The sequence below is a fragment of the Bos indicus genome, chromosome 1 (genome assembly GCF_029378745.1).
Source record: "Bos indicus isolate NIAB-ARS_2022 breed Sahiwal x Tharparkar chromosome 1, NIAB-ARS_B.indTharparkar_mat_pri_1.0, whole genome shotgun sequence".
In the NCBI taxonomy this organism is placed as follows: domain Eukaryota; kingdom Metazoa; phylum Chordata; class Mammalia; order Artiodactyla; family Bovidae; genus Bos; species Bos indicus.
Window position 1 is genome coordinate 5,561,032 of NC_091760.1, and position 20,647 is coordinate 5,581,678.

The 20,647-nt window shown below is 38.9% G+C and overlaps 2 protein-coding genes across 2 annotated transcripts; both read right to left on the bottom strand.

Moving 5' to 3' along the window:
• Positions 1-12,336: 12,336 nt before the first annotated feature.
• LOC109563737 (keratin-associated protein 21-1-like) lies at positions 12,337-12,900 on the bottom strand. The gene has a single exon (XM_019967094.2). The coding sequence runs from the start codon at positions 12,869-12,871 to the stop codon at positions 12,599-12,601; it is 273 nt and encodes a 90-aa protein (XP_019822653.1). The 5' UTR covers positions 12,872-12,900; the 3' UTR covers positions 12,337-12,598.
• Positions 12,901-17,044: 4,144 nt separating this feature from the next.
• On the bottom strand, positions 17,045-17,359 carry LOC139185238 (keratin-associated protein 21-1-like). The gene has a single exon (XM_070797406.1). The coding sequence runs from the start codon at positions 17,357-17,359 to the stop codon at positions 17,045-17,047; it is 315 nt and encodes a 104-aa protein (XP_070653507.1).
• Positions 17,360-20,647: the final 3,288 nt, after the last annotated feature.

The following is a 20,647-nucleotide window of genomic DNA, read 5'->3' on the forward strand; positions in this document are numbered from 1 at the left end:
TTGATCACAACTTATTCCTTTGTTGTTGAAATTCAAGTATATCTAGTGGAAAGAATGATCTTCTTGACTTTATAGTCCCTTCCAACTCGGATTTCATGGCTGTTGCATTGAAAAATAATCTAAATTTTGGAGTCTTCCCAGATTCTGAAAAAGTTAATTTAAATAAAATCTAGAAACTAAGATAAGCAAACAAACAAAAAAAGCCCCCCCCCCCCCCACCCAAACAAACAAAGGAACACGGTTTTTTGGACTGAATGTTTGGTCATGAAAGGTTGAATGTTTGGTGTGAAGTTACGTTTCAAGTAGTGAGGCAAGACATAGGTTTTTTTACATGTCAAAAAGGTAAGTGTGTTAGAGAGGATTATTTAGAAGAAAGGAGACATATTATATTTCAAAGTCACAATGGACATTTTTGTAGAAGGTTGAGAACTTCTGATTAATGTACATATGAATAAGGATAAAATTGAGTTTGTTGGTACTTGATGTCATGAGTGTACTAGGAGCTGAAGATGGGCTTTTGCTGTAGTATCAGAGTGACCCTACTTACCTTTATCCTTTGAACATAATGTGTAAGGAAGAGTAGTGACAGAAGAAGGTAAGAATAATTGAGGGAGGGGAATGGACTCACATCTCATAACACAAAACTCTGATAACGCTTTATGTGAAAAAATGAGTTTCTGGTCTAACTGAGGTCTTCTGATTCTTCAGGCGAATAAAGTTGGTTAAACTGTTAAAGTCTCCTCAATGGTGAGACTCAGGTAGCTACAAAAAAGAGAGAAAAAGAGGGTTGCCGCACGTGAACAGGACCTTCCATTGCCTGGTGCATGGAAGAAGAAATGATAAGGAACACATGCAGCATGCTGTCTCCACACCTGTAAGTCTTCACTCTTCCAGGGAATGGACTTCGTTTTGAACTATCAGATACTGATCAGATACTTAGGATTTGAGGAGAGTCGGACAAAGCAGGGGTAAGGAATGCAGAAAGGGTAGGAGAAAATGGACAGAGAGTTGCAATGATTTAGGAAAGGAGACAGGAATATTCCTTTTCCTGTGGTCAGAAGCAGGTATTTTGGAAAACTGAGAGAGAAAAGGAGGCAAAATCATCTGACATTCCCCAACAAGCTTGTTTTATAAGGTATCTGTTAAATGAGAGGAGATTTTGAAAATGATCAGCTTTGGGTCACACAATTCTACTAAGACAGTTTGTCAGCAGAACAAATTAAAGTGAAGCTCTTAAAATGAAACAGGAGTCGCCCAAATAATGAGCTATTTTAAGCAAACTTTAGTGATTGTCAGTGGTGACGTGACTGGCTCATAATGTTGCTTCCATATCTGTTGTCTATGTCAGGGAATGAATGGTATGCTCTGCCAGTTACTGACAGTGTATTAAGGTCCATGGGGAGGAGACACACACACTTCAGGAACAGCCTCTTGCAGTCCACCTGAATCCTCCTCCCTTGACAACATGTGTTGTAACTACTACGGCAGCTCCTGTGGCTACGGCTGTGGAAAGAGCTACAGCTGTGGGTTCAGCCCCTATTATGGCTGTGGTTATGGAACCAGATATGGCTGTGGATATGGCTCTGGCTATAGCAGCTACTGGCCAGTTTGCTACAGGAGATGTTATTCTTGCTGCTAGAACATCACCCTCTTAGCCTAGTCTGCTTCTGAAATGAGGAATCTAAAGATAATACTGCTTCGAGGATCTGTAACCCATGATTTGTACTTGCAAGAAATTGTATGCGCGACAGAGGCTTTGACCTCCAACTACCCATTTTTAGATTGACATGCTTGAGGTCTGATGTTCAATGGTGATATCATCTGACTCTTCCTAATGTTAGCCTTTCCTCCCTTAATCTCTAAGTCTCTGTTATGACTGTGTTAATGATCCTAACATTCTAAAGCTTGGATAACCCCTTATCCTCAATAAAAATGGCTCATTGCTTCTAACAAATCTCTGTGTACTGCTTATGAATTAGTCTTTCGTGAGGTGCTATGGCCTCTTTCAAAGACTGGGCTAAGAGGTTGCTTGAACCTTGAGTTCTTTGATATAATACAAGCATTTCTTCTTGTATTTGCACCAAAAATAATACCTTCTCCAACTATTCCTTGTATCTCACATGCTCAGGCACTCACATACCCAAGCACAAATCTCACATATTTCAGAACTGTGCTGAACCGTGCAAATCTCACTGTGTCAAGAATGGAGCTGGAGGAGCAAGTGGAGGAGGAATGACACACATTCAGGTGGTCATGACAAAGTCCAGGTGCAGAAGAGACAATCTGACTTCCTGCAGGAGTAATGGAATAGAAGAGATGTTTCCCAGAAGTAATGAGAAATTGGAAGCAGAGTTGGGTGTTAAACATTTGAGAATAAAGAATTAAGGAATGTGTATCATTTGTAGCCAAAGATGGACAAGCTCTATACAGTTAGCAAAAACAAGACTAGGAGTTGACTGTGGCTCAGATCATGAACTACTTATTGCCAAATTCAGACTGAAATTGAAGAAAGTAGGGAAAGCCACTAGACTATTCAGATCAGATTAGATCAGTCACTCAGTCCTGTCCGACTCTTTGCGACTCCATGAATTGCAGCATGCCAGGCCTCCCTGTCCATCACCAACTCCCGGAGTTCACTCAGACTCACATCCATCGAGTCAGTGATGCCATCCAACCGTCTCATCCTCTGTCGTCCCCTTCTCCTCCTGCCCCCAATCCCTCCCAGCATCAGAGTCTTTTCCAATGAGTCAACTCTTTGCATGAGGTGGCCAAAGTACTGGAGTTTCAGCTTTAGCATCATTCCTTCCAAAGAAATCCAGGGCTGAGCTCCTTCAGAATGGACTGTTTGGATCTTCTTGCAGTCCAAGGGACTCTCAGAGTCCTGTCCAACACCACAGTTCAAAAGCATCAATTCTTTGGCACTCAGCCTTCTTCACAGTCCAACTCTCACATCCATACATGACCACAGGAAAAACCATAGCCTTGACTAGACGAACCTTTGTTGGCAAAGTAATGTCTCTGCTTTTCAATATGCTATCTATGTTGGACATAACTGTCCTTCCAAGGAGTAAGCGTCTTTTAATTTCTTGGCTGCAGTCACCATCTGTAGTGATTTTGGAGCCCAGAAAAATAAAGTCTGACACTGTTTCCACTGTTTCCCCATCTATTTCCCATGAAGTGGTGGGACCGGATGCCATGATCTTTGTTTTCTGGATGTTGAGCTTTAAGCCAATTTTTTGACTCTCCACTTTCACTTTCATCAAGAGGCTTTTGAGTTCCTCTTCACTTTCTGCCATAAGGGTGGTGTCATCTGCATATCTGAGGTTATTGATATTTCTCCCAGCAATCTTGATTCCAGCTTGTGTTTCTTCCAGTCCAGCATTTCTCATGATGTACTCTGCATATAAGTTAAATAAACAGGGTGACAATATACAGCCTTGATGTACTCCTTTTCCTATTTGGAACCAGTCTATTTTTCCATGTCCAGTTCTAACTGTTGCTTCCTGACCTACATACAAATTTCTCAAGAGGCAGATAAGGTGTTCTCGTATTCCCATCTCTTTCAGAATTTTCCACAGTTTATTGTGATCCACACATTCAAAGGCTTTGGCATAGTCAATAAAGCAGAAATAGATGTTTTTCTGGAACTCTCTTGCTTTTTCCATTCAGGCATGACCTAAATCAAATCCCTTACAAATATACAGTGAAAGTGAGAAATAGATTTAAAGGACTAGATCTGATGGACAGAGTGCCTGATGAACTATGAACGGACTTAGTGACATTGTACATGAAAAAGGAATCAAGACCATCCCCAGGAAATAGAAATGCAAAAAAGTAAAATGGCTGTCTGAGGAGGCCTTACAAATAGCTGTGAAAAGAAGAGAAGCTAAAAGCAAAGGAGAAAAGGAAAGATATACCCATCTGAATGCAGAGTTCCAAAGAATAGCAAGGAGAGATAAGAAAGCCTTCTTCAGTGATCAACTCAAAAAATAGAGGAAAACAATAGAATGGAAAGACTAGAGATCTATTCAAGAAAATTAGAGATACCAAGGGAATATTTCCTGCAATTTGGGCTCAATAAGGACAGAAATGGTATGGACCTAACAGAAGCAGAAGCTATTAAGAAGAGGTGGCAAGAATACATAGAAGGACTGATAAAAAAGATGTTCATGACCCAGATAATTAGGATGGTGTGATCACTCACCTAGGGCCAGACATCCTGGAATGTGAAGTCAAGTGGGCCTTAGGAAGCATCGCTACGAACAAAGCTAGTGGAGGTGATGGAATTCCAGTTGAGCTATTTCAAATCCTGAAAGATGATGCTGTGAAAGTGCTGCATTCAATATGCCAGCAAATTTGGAAAACTCAGCAGTGGCTACAGACTGCAAAAGGTCAGTTTTCATTGCAATCCTAAAGAAAGGCAATGCCAAAGAATGCTCAAACTACCGCACAACTGCATTCATCTCACATGCTAGTAAAGTAATACTCAAAATTCTCCAAGCCAAGTTTCAGCAATATGAAAACCATGAACTTCCAGATGTTCAAGCTGGATTTGGAGAAGGCAGAGGAATCAGAGATCAAATTATCAACATCTGCTGGATCATCAAAAAAGCAAGAGTGTTCCAGAAAAACATCTATTTCTGCTTTATTGACTATGACAAAGTCACTGACTGTGTGGGTCACAATAAACTGTGGAAAATTCTGAAAGAGATGGGAATACCAGACCACCTGCCCTGCCTCTTGAGAAACCTGTATGCAGGTCAGGAAGCCACAATTAGAACTGGACATGGAACAACAGACTGGTTCCAAATAGGAAAAGGAGTACATCAGGGCTGTATATTGTCGCCCTGCTCATTTAACATATATGCAGAGTACATCATGAAAAACTGAGAAAACTTGGGCTGAAGGAAGCACAAGTTGGAATCAAGAGTGCCAGGAGAAATATCAATAACATCAGATATGCAGATGACACCACCCTTATGGCAGAAAGTGAAGAAGATCTAAAGAAACTCTTGATCAAAGTGAAAGAGGAGACTGAAAAAGTTGGCTTAAAGCTCAACATAAGAAAATTAAGATCATGGCATCCGGTCCCATCACTTCATGGCAAATAGATGGGGAAACAGTGGAAACAGTGGCAGACTTTATTTTTTTGGGCTCCAAAATCACTGCAGATGGTGACTGCAGCAACGAAATTATAAGACACTTACTTCATGGAAGAAAGTTATGACCAACCTAGACAGCATATTAAAAAGGAGACACAGTACTTTGCCAACAAAAGTCTGTCTCGTCAAGTCTAAGGCTTTTCCAGTGGCTATGTATGGATGTGAGAATTGGACTCTGAAGAAAGCTGAGTACAGAAGAATTGGTGCTTTTGAGCTGTGGTGTTGGAGAAGACTCTTGAGAGTCCCTTGGACTGCAAGGCGATCCAAGCAGTCCATCCTAAAGGAGATCTGCCCTGGGTGTTCATTGGAAGGACTGATTTTGAAGCTGAAAGTCCAATACTTTGGCCACCTGATGTGAAAAGCTGACTCATTTGAAAAGACCCTGATGCTGGGAAAATTGAGGGCAGGAGGAGAAGAGGATGGCAGAGGATGAGATGGTTGGATGGCATCACCAACTCAATGGACATGAGTTTGGGTAAGCTCCAGGAATTGGTGATGGACAGGGAGTTCTGGCATGGAAGAGGCCTGGTTCATGGGGTTGTAAAGAGTTGGAAACAACTGAATGACTGAACTGAACTGAACTGAACCAGTTCATCTCTATTGCATGTTGTAAAATGCCTTTTTACACATTATCTCAATTCATTTTCACATCCTCTTAAAATAAATAGAGTGGGTACTTGACAAACAAGTATTGGGAGAAAGATGCTGAGGCTCAGAGTGATTAAGTCACTATCTTGAAATCACACAGCAACTGAGTGTCAGAGCCAAGTTTTCATAGTCTTCTGCTAGTGAGCTCACTGCCATATGCTCCTCCTGGCCAGGCCCTCTCCTGCCTATGGAAGCAATATGCGCTGTGCTCTCAATAATCTGAACAGAAAAAGAAAAGTCTGAGAGTTCCTCTCTACATCTGCTTAGTGATTACACACCTCCACTGGTGGTAATAAATGCACAGAAAGACTTGTTTCCCACTCCCTTATCTGACTGGCCAGTTCCTACTCAAGCCTCATGTCTAGTGCCCCATCTTCTCAGAACTCTTTCCTGACTCTCACAACACTAATAACCTTCCTTATTTTATAACTTTCATAACACATGGCTACAAAAACAATTACTTCATTTCTTCTTTAAATCCTACTATGTTACTCCTACATAAAATTATGAATTCACTGAGAACTAGGCTCATTGAATGGATAGAGGAGAGATTCATACATAAATACCTATATCAGTTCAGTTCAGTGCAGTCACTCATTGTGTCCGACTCTTTGCAACCCCAAGGACTGCAGGACATCAGGCCTCCCTGTCCATCACCAACTCCCTGAGTTTGCCAAAATCATGTCCACTGAGTCAGTGATGCCATCCAACTGTCTCATCCTCTGTCATCCCCTTGTCCTCCTGCTTTGAATTTCCCCCAGAATCAGGATCTTTTCAAATGAGTCAGCTCTTTGATCAGGTGGCCCAAGTATTGGAGTTTCAGCTTCAACATCAGTCCTTCCAATGAACACCCAGGACTGATCTCCTTTAGGATGGACTGGTTGGATCTCCTTGTAGTCCAAGTGACTCGCAAGAGTCTTCTCCAACACCACAGCTCAAAAGCATCAATTCTTCAGCACTCAGCTTTCTTCACAGTCCAACTCTCACATTCATACATGACTACTGGAAAAACCATAGCCTTGACTAGACGGACCTTTGTTAGCAAAGTAATGTGTCTCCTTTTTAATATGCTGTGTAGGTTGGTCATAACTTTCCTTCCAAGGAGTAAGCGTCTAATTTCATGGCTGCAATCACCATCTACAGTGATTTTGGACCCCAAGAAGATAAAGACTGACACTGTTTCCACTGTTCCCCCATCTTTTTCCCATCAAGTGATGGGACCCGATGCCATGATTTTCGTTTTCTGAATGTTGAGCTTAAGCCACCTTTTTCACTCTCCACTTTCACTTTCATCAAGAGCCTTTTGAGTTCCTCTTCACTTTCTGCCATAAGGGTGCTGTCATCTGCATATCTGAGGTTATTGATATTTCTCCTGGCAATCTTGACTCCAGCTTGTGCTTCTTCCAGCCCAGCATTTCTCATGATATAATCTGCATATAAGTTAAATAAACAGGGTGACAATATACAGCCTTGGCGTACCCCTTTTCCTATTTGGAACCAGTCTATTGTTCCATGTCCACAGTATGTAGAACCCAAGGATGGTACTAAGTCTCCAGGGCACAGAGCAATATGTAATAACTAAAAGAAAAATAATCGAGAATGTCAGTGGTACTGAGAATAGAAACATTACAGTATACCTGTGTGTTTACAAATAAGTTTCTTCTCTCTGGATGTCTAAATCCAAACCTACTCTGTGTGTTTACAAATAAGTTTCTTCTCTCTATGGATGTCTAAATCCAAACCTACTCTTCCTTCTCTCTCGAAGCTACACATCTGAAATTTCTATTGCCAAACATGTAGGGGGAAAAAATGGGTGGCTTTTAAAAGTTTCATTACAGTTCAGTTCAGTTCAGTCAGTCATGTCCGATTTTTTGCGACCTCATGGACTGCAGCAAGCCAGGGTTCCCTGTCCATTACCAACTACCAGAGCTTCTTCAAACTCATGTCCATCGAGTCGGTGAGGCTATGCAACCATCTCATCCTCTGTTGTCCCCTTCTCCTCCTGCCTTCAATCTTTCCCAGCATCAGGGTCTTTTCAAATGAGTCAGTTCTTCACACCAGGTAGTCAAAGTACTGGAGCTTCAGCTTCAGCATCAGTCCTTCCAATGAATGTTCAGGACTGATTTCCTTTAGTCCAAGGGACTCTCAAGAATCTTCTTGAGCAACACAGTTCAAAAGCATCAATTCTTTGGCATTCAGTTCTTTTTATAATCCAACACTCACATCCATACATGACTACTGGAAAAACCATAGCTTTGACTAGATGGACCTGTCTCAGCAAAGTCATGTCTCTGCTTTTTAATATGCTCTAGGTTGGTCACAGCTTTTCTTCCAGTGAGCAAGCATCTTTTTCTTTCATGGCTGCAATCACCATCTGCAGTAATTTTGGAGCCCAGGAAAATGAAGTCTCTCACTGTTTACATTGTCTCCCCATCTATTTGCCATGAAGTGACAGGACCAGATTGCATGATCTATGTTTTCTGAATGTTGAGTTTTAAGCCAGCCATTTCATTCTCCTCTTTCACTTTCATCAAGAGGGTCCTCAGTTCCTCTTCACTTTCTGCCATTAAGGTGGTGTCATCTGCATATCTTAGATTATTTATATTTCTCCCACTAATCTTGATTCCAGCTTGTGCTTCATCCAGCCTGGCATTTTGCATGATGTACTCTGCTTAGAAGATAAATAAGCAGGGTCACAGTATACAGCCTTGACTTACTGCTTTCCCAATTTGAAACCAGTTCATTGTTCCATGTCCAGTTCTAACTGCTGCTTCTTGACCTGCATACAGGTTTCCCAGGAGGAAGGCAAGGTGGTCTGGTATTCCTATGTCTTAAAACATTTTCCTCAGTTTATTGTGATCCGCAGAGTCAAAGGCTTTGGCGTAGTCAATAAAGCAGAAGTAGATGTTTTTCTGGAACTTTCTTGCTTGTTCTATTTTATTTTATTTTTTTCAGTTGGATTTTCATTTATTTGCAACATAGGAACTTACAAAAGTAAAAAGTTTTAATGTATTTATTACTTGTAATATCATTAAAACCCACCAAATTCCTAGGAATGTATTTTATAAAATATATATAAACCTCTACACTAAAAACTACAGAAAATTATTAAGAAAAACTGAAGAAGATCTAAGTAGCAATTAGACAGATTAGACCCATTAGCATATTGCAAATGTATCAGTTCTCCCCATTTTGATCTATAAATTCAAAATCTCATTAGATTTTACAGTGCCAATTGACTGACTAGCACTGTCAATTGTTCCATTTTAAAGTTTTGTGTGTAGGGGGGGTGTTATTTTTGTTTATCTCACTCGCTTAGGTGTACTTTTCATAATCTTTCATAATCAAGAAGATTCCAATACTTGTTATTTTTTACAATAAGACCAATAAAATCTTTTATTGTACACTCAAATTTCAACAACAGTGAGATAAGTGGTAATCCAGTACTTTACTGAATGCCTTCAAAAGGAACTTTCATCAAGCTTCTGATTTATTTTCTGAGAATTTCAATACTAGGCATTCTTCCTTCAGTTGAGAAATCATTCAACCTTTTTTTTTCTTCTATTGATCACTGGTATAATCTTGTGACTCTGCTATGTTGAATCACGAATGATAGGCATAAAGAAAATATATCCTCATTCCAATCATCATTGTGCTTCAGTTTTCTTACCTTTCCTGTTCTCCTTGCAATTTGAAATTATAAGTTTGCTTCACAAATTCTCTACAGTAGACACTTTGCTTTTCAATGCTTCTGCCAAAGCAGAATTTCTGGCCACAATTCCCCGGTTTACTGAAAAGTCTTCCATCTTTATTGCATTATATCTAAACCCTTTCACTCAAGCCTCTCTGCCGGGGACCAGCCCCGGCTGATCCAGGGAATTCGAAGCGGGGACGGCGTCGGCGAAGATCAGGAAACAATTGCTTAATTAAACGTTAATTAAGGATATAAAGAGTAATAGAATGAGGATAGCTCAGTAGGAAAATTCAGTGGAGAAAAGAGGCTGAAATAAGGATAGCTCAGTGAGGAAATTCAGTGGAGAAAAGAGGCTGAATAATTCAGCCAGAAGGTAAGAGAAAGAACGACATGGTGAGACCAAGTTTCGGTGAACAAGGCCCGCACTTTATTTTTCAAAGTAGTTTTTATACCTTAAGTTATGCACAGAGGATAATGGGGGAAGGGGTAGAGTCAGGCAGCAAGCCAGGCTTTCTTCCTGCAAACTTAGCATATGCAAAAGTTAGGTGATTTGCATCATCTTCTGGCCCGGAGGCCTGTTAACATTTTAAGACCTTTTCTTCAGAAAACTTATTTTTCTCTAAAGGTGATTGGTCAGGAGCCACCCTCCAAAAGCATTAGATAAAGTTGCATTCCTACAGAGCAAAGGTGTGGTGGGCTACAACAAGAAAAAGAATTAACTCAAGGGTCCCAGGTTACAAACATTAAAGCTACTACTTACACCAATTATATTAATCAATACACTGCCAGGGACACAGCAGGTAAGGGATATGGAAACTTAGCAGCAAACATTGGCCCAACAAGTGAAAATCCCTTCACCAATACAATTTCTAATCAATCTCTTAACTACTCAAAAGAATCTGTGTTTAGACAGTTTAGAACATCTCCTGCCTCTCACAGTTGGGAGGTTCTGAACAATCACATGTGGCCGGAAAAACCTATTCAGGCAGGCTAGAGGATTTCCAAAGGAGTTTGTAGGTTAAACACTGTCACACCCAGGAATTATTAACTGGAGCTGTAAGCTAACTCTGTTTTGAGAGAGAGGTAGTGGGGGACAGCCCCCCGTAAAGTCAGAGGTGTAGGTGAAAGCACAAAGCAGAAAGTAGGCAGACTCTGGTTTTGGGGGTATATGCTCGAGAATTTCCAGGGGGACTCCTGAAGCTCGATCCCGCCTTTGCGTATGCCGAGCCTCCTTCCTCATGACCTTTGTCATGGGCGGAGTTCCTCACGCTGGCTACCGGCAGTGATAGAATTCCAGTTGAGCTATTCCAGATCCTGAAAAGTGCTGCACTCAATATGCAATATGCACTCAATATGCAATATGCCGGCTCCCGGCACCTCTCCATACCTAATGATGCCTGCAGAACCACCTCTATTCTGTGCATCATGGAATAACCAGCTCTGGTTATAATACCTTGCACAAAAGTTGGGCTCAATTAATATTTCTCTAATAAAAAATTGATAGATTAAGTCAAATTTCTGTTCAAATATTTGTGTGTCATTTACAAACTTATAGATATTTGGATTGATTATCACCATTTTGTCATTTCACTGAGCTGAATGTCTCAAGTGTTCTTTAACTAGTGAAAGTATGAAAGTGTTAGTTGTCCAGATGTGTCCAACTCTTTGCAACCCCATGGACTGTAACCTCCCAGGCTCTTCTATCCATGGAATACTTCAGACAGGAATATTGGGTTAGATACTCATTGCCTTCTGCAGGGGATTTCCCAACCCAAGGACTGACCCCAAATCTGAGCTGCAGGCAGATTCTTTACTGTTTGAGCCACCAAGGAAGCCCTCTTTAACTAAGGGAGTCACAATGTTTCAGATTATGAAGGTATGTTAAGAGTTACTTTGTGAAAACTCTTTTCTAGATGTGTGAATTATCTCATACATGCCTAATAAATCATATTGTTACAAAACTTCATAAATTTTCTCCCATTTACACTTGCTACTACCCTTTCTTTGCGATTGACATCAGCTCATTTGTCACAAGTTCAAAATACCTCCCTGAAGTAGCTCTCTAATACAACTTTTACTCTCTTTTGCATTTAGCTATTTTATTCCCTCCACTCCAATTGTCAGTTTCAAATTATCTGAATTATTTATGCTGTTTGTTTTTCTATATGTACATGCTGGAATATAACACTGAAAGCAAGAAGCTTGTCTTTAATTTACCTACATTGCCTTCACTGTCTAATTTGAGACCCTTTCAAAAATATTCAAAACTGTCAGTTAAATGATTGAAATCAATTTTCTCAACCTCAGTATATGCAAATACATAGGCGATTACATCAAAACAGACATATGAGTATATTTCTATTATTACTTTTCTGTTGCTTAGTTCCTAATGCTCGTGTTCTTAATTCCTGTATCTAATGCTAATTCTCATGAACCTGGAGAGTGTCTCTTCCATTCTTTTAAGCTCTCAGGTCGTCTTTTGTCTACCTTGGACTTTGCATCAACTTCCTGAAGAAAGTGGCATTCTTCCTCCTCTTTGCCCTTTAGTTCCATCCTAGACACAGTGGGATTTACAAAGCACAGTTCTGAAATACTGGGAGATTTGTGCTTGGGTATGTGAGTGCCTGAGAACATAAGATACAAGAAACAGGTGGAGAAGACATTACTTCTGACACAGATATGAAAGAAATGTTTGCATTATATCAAAGAAGAGCTCAAACTTCATGCATCACGTTTGCCCAAATTTCAACTGAGTCTACAACACCTGGAAAAAGACTAATTCCCAAGCAAGTACACAGAGATTTGATAGAAACAATGAACCATTTTTATTGAGAACAAGTGATTTTGTTAGGACCATCAATACAGTCATAACAGAGAATCAGAGAATAAAGAGTAACATTTGCAAAAGAGTCAGAGATACTACCAAGAAGATTCAGGGCTCAAAGAGGCCAATCTAAAGTGGGTATTTGCAGGTCAAAGCCTCTGTGAGGCATGTGATTTCTTGCAAGTGGAAATCATGGGTTATAAATCCTTGAATCGGCATTATCTTTAGATGCTTCATCTCAGAAGCAAAAAGGGCTTAGATGGTGATGTTCTAGAAGCAAGAAGAATAACATCTCCTGTAGCAAACTGGCCAATAGCTGCCATAGCCAGAGCCATATCCACAGCCATATCTGGTTCCGTAGCCACAGCCATAATAGGGGCCAAATCCACAGCCATATCCTGTCCCATATCCACAGCCGTATCCTGAGCCGTATCCACAGCCATATCTGGTTCCATATCCACAGCCATAATAGGGGCTGAACCCACAGCTATAGGTCTTTCCACAGCCGTAGCCACAGGAGTTGCCGTAGTAGTTACAACACATGTTGTCAAGGGAAGAGGATTCAGGTGAGCTGCAAGAGGCTGTTTCTGAAGTGTGTGTGTGTCTTCTCCTTCCCTTGGACCTTTATATACTGTCACTAATTGGCAGGACATACCATTCATTCCCTGACACAGGCAGCAAATATGGAAGCAACATTATGAGCCAGTCACTGTTGACCAATAATGCTTTGCTTAAAATAGCTTCTTATTTTGGAGACTCATTTCATTTAAAGAGCATCATTTTAATTTTCCTCTGCCAAAGAATTTCTTACTAGAATCATGTGCCCAATAACAGATACCCATTTTCAAAACCTCCTATCATTTAATATACATTTTACTTTAAAAGGTTTGGGAGGAAATGTTTAAAAAATTCACCTTAACTTTTTCTGTTTTATTTTCACATCTACCTCTGATTACTTGAAAACAAATATGTCTGTTCATTTTCTTGAATCATTGTAACTTCTTGCCAGAGTTCTTCACCCAGATACCTACTGCCTGATACCAATTGGCATCTTGTTGTAGAACTCAAGGATGCTCCTAATTCTTCAGGGCACAGAACAACATGTAATAACATGTAACCAAAAGAAAAATAATCTAGAATGTCAGTAGTACTGAGAATAGAAATATTACACTATAGCTGTGTGGTTGCAAGTAAGGTTCTCTCTCTATGGATGTCTAAATCCAAACCTACTCTTCCTTCTCACTCTAAACTAAGCATCTGGACTTTCTAATGCCAAAATGTAGCCAAAAAAGTGTAGCTTTTTAAGTTTCAGTTCAGTTGCTCAGTCATGTCCTACTTTTTGCCACCTCAGGGACTGCAGCAAGCCAGGGTACCTGTCCATCACCAACTCCCAGAGCTTGCTCAAACTCATGTCCATTGAGTTGGTGATGCCATCCAACCATCTAATCCTCTGTTGTCCCATTATCCTCCTGCCTTTGATCTTTTGCAGCATCAGTGTCTTTTCCAGTGAGGCAGTTCTTTGTATTAGGTAGCCAAAGTATTGGAGCTTTAGCTTCAGGATCAGTCCTTCCAATAAATATTCAGGACTGATTTCCTTTAGGATGGACTGGTCTGATCTCCTTGCAGTCCAAGGGACTCTCAATAGTCTTCTCCAACAACACAGTTCAAAAGCATCAATTCTTTGGCATTCAGTTTTCTTAATAGTCCAACTCTCACATCCATACATGACTACTGGAAAAACCATAGCTTTGAGTAGATGGACCTTTGTTTGCAAAGTAGTATCTTTGCTTTTTAATATGTTGTCTAGGTTGGTCATAGATTTTCTTCCAAGAAGTCTTTTAATTTCATGGCTGCCGTCACCATCTGCAGTGATTTTGGAGCCCAAGAAAATAAAGTCTCTCACTGTTTCCATTGTTTCCCCACCTACTTGCCATGAAGTGATAGGACCAGATGCCATGATCTTAGTTTTTTGAATGTTGAGTTTTAAGTGCAGTTTTCATTCTCCACTTTCACTTTCATCAAGAGACTCTTCAGTTCCTCTTCAGTTTCTGCCATAAGGATGGTGTCATCTGTATATCTGAAGTTATTGATATTTCTCCCAGCAATCTGGATTCCAGCTTGTGCTTCATCCAGCCTGGCATTTTGCATGGTGTACTCTGCCTAGAAGCTAAATAAGCAGGGTAACAGTATACAGCCTTGACTTACTCCTTTCCCAATTTAAAAGCAGTCTGTTGTTCCATGTCCAGTTCTAACTGTTGCTTCTTGACCTGGATACAGATTTCTCAGGAGATGGCTAAGGAGGTCTGGTATTCCCATCTGTTTCGGACTTTTCCACAGTTTATTGTAATCCACGCAGTCAAAGGCTTTGGCATATTCAATAAGGCAGATATAGATGTTTTTCTGGAACTCTCTTGCTTTTTCTATATTAAAGTTGGGGGGTGTAATTTTTGCTTATCTCACTTGCTTAGGTGTACCACTATCTTTCATAATCAAGCAGATTTCAATACTTGTTATTTTTTACGATAAGAACCATGAAATCTTCTATTGTACACACAAGTTTCAACAACAGTGAGATGAGTGGTGATCTGGTACTTTATTGAATGCCTTCAGAAGGAACTTTCATCAAGCTTCTCTTTTCTGAGAATTTTCAGTATTAGGCATTAATCTTTCAGCTGAGAAATCATTCAACCATTTATTTTCTTCTATTGTCACTCGTATAATCTTATAATTCTATGTTTAATAACGAATGGTAGGCATAAAGAAAATATATCCTCATTCCAATCCTCATTACGCTTCAGTTTTCTTACCTTTCCTGTCTTCCTTGCAATTTGAAATTATAAGTTTGCTTCACAAATTCTCTACAGTAGACACTTTGCTTTTCAATGCTTCTGCCAAAGCAGAATTTCTGGCCTCAATTTCCCTGGGTTACTGAAAAGTCTTCCATCTTTATTGCATTATTTCTAAACCTTTTCACTCAAGCCTCTCCATACCTAATGATGCCTGCAGAACCACCTCTATTCTGTGCATCATGGAATAACCAGCTCTGGTTATAATACCTTGCACATAAGTTGGGCTCAATTAATATTACTCTAATAAAAATTGATAGATTAAGTCAAATTTCTGTTCAAATATTTGTGTGTCACTTACAAACTTATAAATATTTGGATTGATTATCACCATTTTGTCATTTCACTGAGCTGAATGTCTCAAGTGTTCTTTAACTAGTGAAAGTACGGAAGTGTTAGTTGTCCAGATGTGTCCAACTCTTTGCAACCCCATGGACTGTAGCCCGCCAGGCTCTTCTATCCATGGAATACTTCAGGCAGGAATATTGGGTTAGATAGTCATTGCCTTCTGCAGGGGATATTCCCAACCCAAGGACTGACCCCAGGTCTGTGCTGCAGGCAGATTCTTTACTGTCTGAGCCACCAAGGAAGCCCTCTTTAATCAAGGGAGTCACAACATTTCAGATTTTGAAGGTATGTTAAGAGTTAGTTTGTGAAGACTCTTTACTGGATATGTAAGCTATCTCATACATGCTTACTAAATCATATTCTTCCAAAAGCTCATGGACTTCTTTTCCCCCTTTACATTTGCTACTGTCCTTTTGAATCTTTCTTTGCAATTGGCATGAGATATCACAAGGTGAAAATACCTCCCCGAAATATCTCTTTAATACTTCAATCCTCACTCTCTTTCCCACTAAACTGTTTTATTCCCACATCCCAACTGTCAGTTTGAAATTATCTTAATTATTTTTTATTTTCTTATTCTTCACCTACTAGAATGTAAACACCGTGAGAGCAGGAAATTTTTCTTTAATTTTTCTACTTTGTCTTCAGTGTCTAAGATGAGACCCTTTCAAAACTACTCAAAACTGTTTATCAACTAAGTGATAGCAAACAATTTCAACATCAATGTATACAAAGAAATACATTTGCATTTCCATCAAAAGAAGAAGATATGATAGAATGTTTGACTTTTACATGCATTCTTTAGTCTCATGTACTTGACACCTATCTCTGCTTCTTATTTCTCATATATGCTGGAAAATTCCCCTTGCTTTCCATTTTTCCTTTAAGTACTCAGGCCACCTCTTGTTTATTTTGGAATTTGCATTAACTTTCTGAATAAAATATCATTCCTCCTCTTTCACCTCCAGCTCCATCCCAGACACAGAGATTTGCAAAGCACAGTCCTGAATTATTGAGATTTGTGTTTATATATGTGAGTGCCTAAGTATATGAAAAACAAGAAATAGTTGGGAAAGACATTATTTCTGATGCAGGTATAAATAGAAACGCTTATATCAAGAAGGACTTCAAAGTTCAGCTTCACAATTGCTCAGTTTTCAACAGAGGCCATAACACCTCAAAACAAAAATTATGCACAAGCAAATATACAGAGATTTGATAGAAACAATGAACCATTTTTATTGATAACAATGTACTTCCCCGACAGTAGGGTATTCGGATCATTACTACAGAGAGTCAGAGATTAAGGGAGTAAAGGTCAACATTTGGAAAAAAGACAGATGATACCACCATGGAGCTTCAGGCCTCAAAGATGCCAATCTTAAAAATAGGTAGTTGAAGGTCAAAGCTCTGTCTTGCATGGAATTTCCTACATATAGAAATCTTGACTTTTCAATCCTTGAATCAGCATTATCTTAGATGTGTGGTTTCAGACATAAATGGTGTTTTGGGTGGTGACGTTCTAGCAGCAAGAAGAATAACATCTCCTATAGCAGACTGGCCCGTAAGTGTCGTAGCCAGAGCCGTATCCACAGCCACAGCAGGAGCCGTATCCACAGCCATATCTGGTTCCACAACCACAACCATAACGGGAGCTGTATCCACAGCCATAAGAGGGGCTAAATCCACAGCCATATCCTGAACCATATCCACAGCAAGTCCCATATCCACAGCCATATCTGGTTCTATAACCACAGCCATAATAGGGGCTGAACCCACAGCTGTAGCTGTTTCCACAGCCATAGCCACAGGAGTTGCTGTAGTAGTTAGAACACATGTTGTCAAGGCAAGAGGGTTCAGGTGGACTGCAAGGCGATGTTTCTGAAGTGTGTGTGTCTTCTCCTTCCCATGGACCTTTGTATACTGTCAGTAAGTGGCAGAGCATACCACTCATTCCCTGACATAGACAACAAATATGGAAGCGACCACCATGTGCTGGTCACTTTTGACAACTGATAATTTGCCTAAAGTAGCTAGTTATTTTGGAGATATTTAAAAAGCATCATTTTAATTTGCTCTGCCAGAGAATTTTTTCAGTAGAATCATGTGCCTCTAAACAGATACCCATTTCCAAAATTTCCTATCATTTAATATATATCTTATATTAAAAATGTGAGAAGCAATGTAGAAAAATTTTGCCCCTTTTCTCTCTCTTTTTCCTTACATCATTTGCCTCTGGCCATAAGAATAGAGTATACCTACCCCTTTTCTTGAATCATTTCAGATTCATTTATAGAAGCCAAAGATGTTGATTCTGCATTCACAAAGAAGCCCCCAACAGGAAAAAATCTTGTCCAAACTGTCAATAGTGTTAAGAATAGAAATCTTGTTTTATAGCTACATATTTATAAATGATTCTCTATCTGTAGATGCCTAAATCCAAACGTATCCTGTTTTCTCATCTAAAGGAACACCGGACCTTTCCATCATCAAAGATGTGGTCAAATGTTTTTGTTTGTGGACTTTTCTTTGCATATCTTACTTGTATAGACTTTACTTTCATATCACCATTTTCAGAATCAGGCAGGTTCCAAATTTTTAAGTTTTTATTTTATTCAACTATATTTGATTTACAATATCATGTTAGTTTAGAGTATAGAGCATAATGATTCAGTATTTTTGAAGATTATACTCCATTAAAAATTATTACAATATAATAAATAATTCACAATGTTATATAGTATATCTTTATTGCTCATCTGCTTTATAAACAGTAGTTTGCATCTGCTAATCCAGTGGCACTAATTGGTCCCTCCCCTTTGCTATCTCCTTTCGTAAGCAAAAGATTGTTTTCTATATCTTTGGGTCTCTTTCTGTCTTACATATGCATTCATTTTATAATTTTTAGAGTCTTCATATAACTGAAGTAATACAGTATTTTTCTTCCTCTATCTGCTTATTCCTCTGCTTGAGCATCTTTCACTGAGTATATTCTCTAAATCCATCCATTTTGTTGCAAATGGTAGTATCTCATTTTTATGTCTGAGTAATATTCCATGATGTGTTTATGTACACCATATCTTCTTAAATGAGCTGAGAGATGTTTGAATGCTTCCATATGTGAGATATTATAAACAGTATTGCTAGAAACACTGGAGTGTATGTATCTTTTCAAGTTAGTGTTTTCACTTTTTCTGGGTATGTACCGAGGAGTAGAATTGCTGGATCATATGGCTGTCCTATTTTTAGTTTTTTATGGAACCTCCATACTGATTTCCATAGTGGTTGAACCAATAATTTTCATTGCCCAAGAGCATTCAAGTGGTTCCTTTTCCCATATCCTCTAAAACTTCTGATATTTGCTGATTGCTTTGGTGATAGGTATTCTGACAGATGTGAGTTGATATTGCATCATTGTTTTAATTTGCATTTTTCTGATAACTGGTAATATTGAGCATCTTTTCTTGTCCTGTTAGCCATCTGTGTGTTCTATGTGCCTTTTTATGCCAATACCATGCTATTTTGATACTGTAGATTTACAATATAGTCCATTTGGGAGAGTTATATCCCCAGCATTATCGTTTTTTTCTGAAGAGTGCTTTGCCAATAAGTAGTCTTTTGTTGTTCTAGTTTTAAGATTATTTTTCTATAAATTTTAGAACTATTTAAGGATTATTCTAGTTCTGTGAATTTTAGGATTTTTTGGTCTAGTTCTGTAAAAACATTATGGGTACTAGATAGAAATTGCATTAAATCTGTAGCTTTCTTTGGGTATTATGGCCATTTTAATAATATTAACTTTTCCAATACAAGGGAATGGGATATCTTTCCATTTTTGCATGTAATCTTCAATTTTCTTTATCAAAGTTCTATGGTTTTCAGAATATACTTCTTTCGCTTCCTTAAGTTGATTCCTAGGTATCATTTGTAGAACCAATTAAATAGGATTTCTTTTTACTTTCACTTCCTAATATTTCATAATTAGTGTATAGAAACATAACAGATTTCTCTATACTCATCCTGTAACATACAATCTACTGAATGAACTTATTAGCTCTAGGAGGTTTTCAGTGGAGACTTTCGAGTTCTCTGTACAAAGTACTTCATCTGCAAGTAGTGACAGTGTTACCTCTTCTTTCCAATATGTTTTATTTCTTCTTGTTGCTGCAGCTAGAATATCCAATTCTACTTTAAATAGAAGTGGTGAGAATGAGCATCCTTGTCTTATTCCTGAATTTAGCAGGAAAGATTTCACCTTTTCACCAATGAGTATTATGTTGGCTGTGAATTTGTCATAAACAGTCTTTATTATATTCAGCTATTTCCCCCTAAACCACTTTGATGAGAGTTTTTAACTTGAATGGATGCTGATTTTTAAAACTATTTTTACACATTTATTGAAGTGACCATGTATTTTTTGTCTTTCTTTTTGTTAACATATGTGTATCACAGTGGTTGATTTGCATATGTTAAATTGTCTTTGTGACCCGGGATTAAATCCAACTTGATCACAGTGAATGACGCTTCTTTGTATTTTATAATTTGGTTTGCTAACATTTTGTGGAGGGTTTTTTTTTTGTTTTTTGGAAGTGTTTTTCTCTAGTTTAGTAGCAAGGTAATGGTGGTCTAGTATTGGGATAAATTAGGGAATGTTCCCTCATCTTCAGTTAGTTGGAATGGTTTGAGAAGGATAAATATAAGTTATTTTATATATGTTTGGTAGAATTCCCCTGGAAATTTTTTGAATTGCTGCTTTGATTTCACTTTTGGTGATCAGTGTGTTCAAATTATTTGCTTCTTCTTAACTCAGTCTTGGTATGCTCTGTGTTTCTAGAAATTTGTGTTTCTGCCAGGTTATCCAATTTGTTAGTATATAACTCTTCACAGTATTCTCTTATGATTTTTTGTATGTCTGTGGTATCTCCTAGTCCTAGGGATTGGAAGGTAGAAAAATATATACCCTGAGGAGGAAATCTATGAAGTGAAGCGAAGTGAAAGCTATTCAGTCGTGTTTGACTCTTTGTGACTAGAGCCTGCCAGGCTCCTCTGTCCATGGAATTCTCCAGGCAAGAATTCTGGAGTGCATAGCCATTCCATTCTCCAGGGGAACTTTCCAACCCAGAGA

Excerpts from the sequence above, each read along its gene's own strand:
- LOC139185238 (XM_070797406.1), bottom strand. The coding sequence starts at position 17,359 with ATGTGTTCTAACTACTACAGCAACTCCTGTGGCTATGGCTGTGGAAAC.
- LOC109563737 (XM_019967094.2), bottom strand. The coding sequence starts at position 12,871 with ATGTGTTGTAACTACTACGGCAACTCCTGTGGCTACGGCTGTGGAAAG.